This window comes from Nuphar pumila, chromosome 12, assembly GCF_984573655.1.
Source record: "Nuphar pumila chromosome 12, dmNupPumi1.hap1.1, whole genome shotgun sequence".
NCBI classification, from domain to species: domain Eukaryota; kingdom Viridiplantae; phylum Streptophyta; class Magnoliopsida; order Nymphaeales; family Nymphaeaceae; genus Nuphar; species Nuphar pumila.
The window spans coordinates 78,547,051-78,550,548 of record NC_143260.1 but is presented as its reverse complement, the minus strand read 5'-3'; the positions used below and the strand labels follow the sequence as shown (position 1 = coordinate 78,550,548).

Below are 3,498 nucleotides of genomic sequence, written 5' to 3'. Positions count from 1 at the left end.
TAAAAAAAAGGGTTAAAAAAAGGTCTCCTTGCCGTCTCCTTCACGAGACGTGTCCACGAACCCTAAAAGTCAAATACACACCCAACAAACTCCAAAGCACACAAACTAAATCTTTTCTTGCAAGTTGTAACTACAGTCATGAATGAAAAGACCTCTGCATCAATCCCCACACGACTTTTCACTCGTTTTCCTTTAGACTTTCTCTCACATGATATTGCTCTTAACACACTCCTCCACTAGCCATAGCATCAGCCATCATCCACCATGTCTAGCTCTGCCCCCCAAAGGTGGAGCCCTGAACTCAGCATCAACACCAACTATGGCTACACTAGCAGGATGATGCTTGCAGCACTTGTGTGCCTCTTCACTGTGATCCTCCTTGTGTTCTTCTTACATGTCTATGCTAAATGGTTCATGAGGAGGAGAAGAAGAGACCATGATGCCATCCTTGCGGTATGGAATGCACCAGTTGCACTGGAAAGCCTCCATGTGTTCTCCCGTGACACACCAACCAACACCAACACGGCCAAAACTGGTTTGGATGCTTCAATGCTGGCTTTGATCCCTGTATTTGTGTATAGGCACATTGAAGACAAGGATGGATTGGAGTGTTCAATTTGCCTCAGTCTCTTTGAAGAGGAAGAACATGCTAAGATGTTGCCAGGATGCCGTCATTGCTTCCATGTCCAGTGCATTGATTCTTGGCTGCAGTTGCACTCAACTTGCCCGGTTTGCAGAGACAGCGTTGTGGTTGAGGAGCAAGGCAAGGGAGGTGAGGTGAAGATTGAATTGAATCCACCAATTGGATCTGGGAACAGTGCAGAGGAGGTACCAATATTGGTTTCCGAGTTAGCTGCGGAATCAAGAGCCGGAGATGCAGGCGAGGTCGATGCTCAGGTGGGTGAGTCCGGTGCAGTTTCGTGCTTCTCTGCTCCAGTTGAGGTTGCTGTGGACATGAGACCTGGTTTGAGATCCGAAGAGGGGTCCAGTTCTTTGGGAGTTGGCACTGGTTGTTCGTTTGGTTCCTTGAAGAGAATGCTTAGTAGGAACAGATCAGATCGAAAGGCTTTGAGTTCGAGTCGGACTAATTGTGAGGAGGAAGTAGAGAAGGTGTGAGTTGGTGCATATCCTTTTTGTGTCTACTAGTAATACAATTTTTTTTTTATACAATTATTGAATATAGTGCTCTACTCTTCTTTGTATATGAGGAAGTTTTATGAGGTTCAAGCACCGGCTTGTATGAACCTTTTTTTTTTGTTTTATGATACTAAAGAAACCACCCCCAAGACAGAGACCTAATTGAACTGGAATTAGCCTGCTGTACTTACAGTTGCCATCATGGTTGCATAAAACTCCGTGGGCACACTCTTCACCCCCAGGGAGTCGCCTTGCTTCAGCTAATGCAAGGGGTTGACTCTCATGAGAATGGAACATCGACCTCCATGTCTAGTGGCCTAGCCCCCCTCCCACTGCGCCAAACCCCTTCGGGGTGAACCCTCTTTCTTCAACGAGAGAGAGAGAGAGAGATCTTTGGTGGGACCCACATTTCTTGGAGTGCCATTATCAAATAGGTCAGGCATGACGGTCAGATTTTCATTTCTCCAGTCCAGTCTGCGGCTCAGTTAGGTCTGTCTGAAGAAATAGTCCTGAGCCTTCAACCTTTGATAATCTCACCAAGTTATGAACAAGCCTCTTGAGAAAGCCCAACAAGGTTCCATATTAATTAAAGCCATTATACCTTCAAAATGTCTATATAAGACAAGGGAAAAGATGCCACAAATTAATGGGACATATTGACTTCTGCCCATGGTTTGAGTGCATTGGTCCACCCCCCAAAATCAGCAGAATGCCTTCACCATGTTGGGTACCCACCGACCTTCTCAAGAGAACCTGAAACAAGAGGTTTTGGAAGACTCCCACTAGATCAATTTCCATGATAAGTCAGATCTTCAAAAGCTTTTCTCAATTAATCTCCAACTTTAGGTCACAAAGCAAAAATTAGTCTACAAGTTTTTGCAGCAAATTCGTGTGAAAAACACAATACTGTCAATAAATAGACCTCCTAAACTGTGATTCAAAGAAGTTTGGTGCTGCAAACTCCAAAGCACTATTTGTAACACCTCGATCAAAGCTCTCGAGTCTGAGTTCATAGGTATTACTTTTCAGAGACAGGAATACAAAGTAAGCATAGTGAAATCATAGAATAATTTTTTTTCTAAATAAAAAATTATAATATCATAATCAAAAGCTCTTACAGGTTACATCATTCATACATATCAAGAGTTCAATAAAATAAAAACATAAAATGAAAGTCCAATCTCCATCTAACCGCCTATGAACATAGGCTGAAACTGTGGTTATGTCGATCAATCTCCTTTAACCTACAATTATAATTATTAAGATGATGAGTCTACAACTCAGAAATATTTATAAGCAACTTAAACTTTGACTTACAACTGTAGTGGACTCAAAGCCCTTAATCTTAGTTTTATTTTTCATCACATCACACATATGCTTGTCTCTTTTAACCTCTCATTAACTTTCGCAAAACTCATAAGTTAGTACTTACTCAATGCTAACTATTTTTCTATATTGGCTATATTAAATAGCTTATTATGGGCACAAAAACCCGTATAGAATACCCAAATTCTATAATATTGGACAGACTATGAACCACTATACACAATTCTAGCTGAAATAATCCATCGGTAGCTAGCTGAAGAATCAGACTAAGAAGCTATACCTGCTCCTAAGCTTCGTGGCTTATGCTATATCCTGGTTTGCATAGAGTAACAAATCATTGTGTGAAACATAACCCCTAGGATACATTATGTAACTCTTGCTTTTTCACGTGAACTACCTCAAGTTTATTTTCTCTCTATCTCAAGTAAGTCTCTAGAATATTTCATTGAGTTATGATATTCACAAATATCTAAGCATGTAGAAGATGTAATATCTCTACATCGATGTAGTGTCTCTACATCAATAAATCATCGATGACCCATAATTATGACGTCTCTCACTCTGACATCAGGTACTCATTTTCATCTGTCGCCTCTTCCAGAATTTATGAAGCTAAGTCTAGCATGTTAAGATAAATCAACTTACAATAAACATAATTGAAGAAAATTACTCAAATACTCAATTCTATTATCATGCATGTAGTTTTATGTTCTCAAGCTCAGTATATGTATTTTTGTCTAAAATATAACATTTTTCTAATCATGTATATCATATTGAAGCTCAAGAATACCTGAAATCATTTTTTGCATGGTAACTCATGCATGCATTCATTCTATTTCTTAAGGATGTATAATTTCTAAGCATACAACTACACAATATGCAATGTAAAGACTATATTCTCAAGCATATATAATTTCATGTAACTATCTCATGTAAATAAAAACATTGTTTATTATTAACTAGACATGCTTATAATATCTCTTACCTCTAATGCAAGCGCTAAACTCTAACTTGTGATCGAGTCTCTCATAGTCG

At 39.4% G+C, this 3,498-nt stretch overlaps 1 protein-coding gene across 1 annotated transcript; it reads left to right on the top strand.

Moving 5' to 3' along the window:
• The first annotated feature begins 264 nt into the window (after nucleotides 1-264).
• Nucleotides 265-1,116, top strand: LOC149821047 (putative RING-H2 finger protein ATL50). Its single transcript, XM_089981888.1, has one exon. It carries the CDS (start codon nucleotides 265-267, stop codon nucleotides 1,114-1,116), a length of 852 nt encoding a protein of 283 aa, XP_089838014.1.
• Nucleotides 1,117-3,498: the final 2,382 nt, after the last annotated feature.

Coding starts and splice junctions, on each gene's coding strand:
- LOC149821047 (XM_089981888.1), top strand. CDS start 265: ATGTCTAGCTCTGCCCCCCAAAGGTGGAGCCCTGAACTCAGCATCAAC.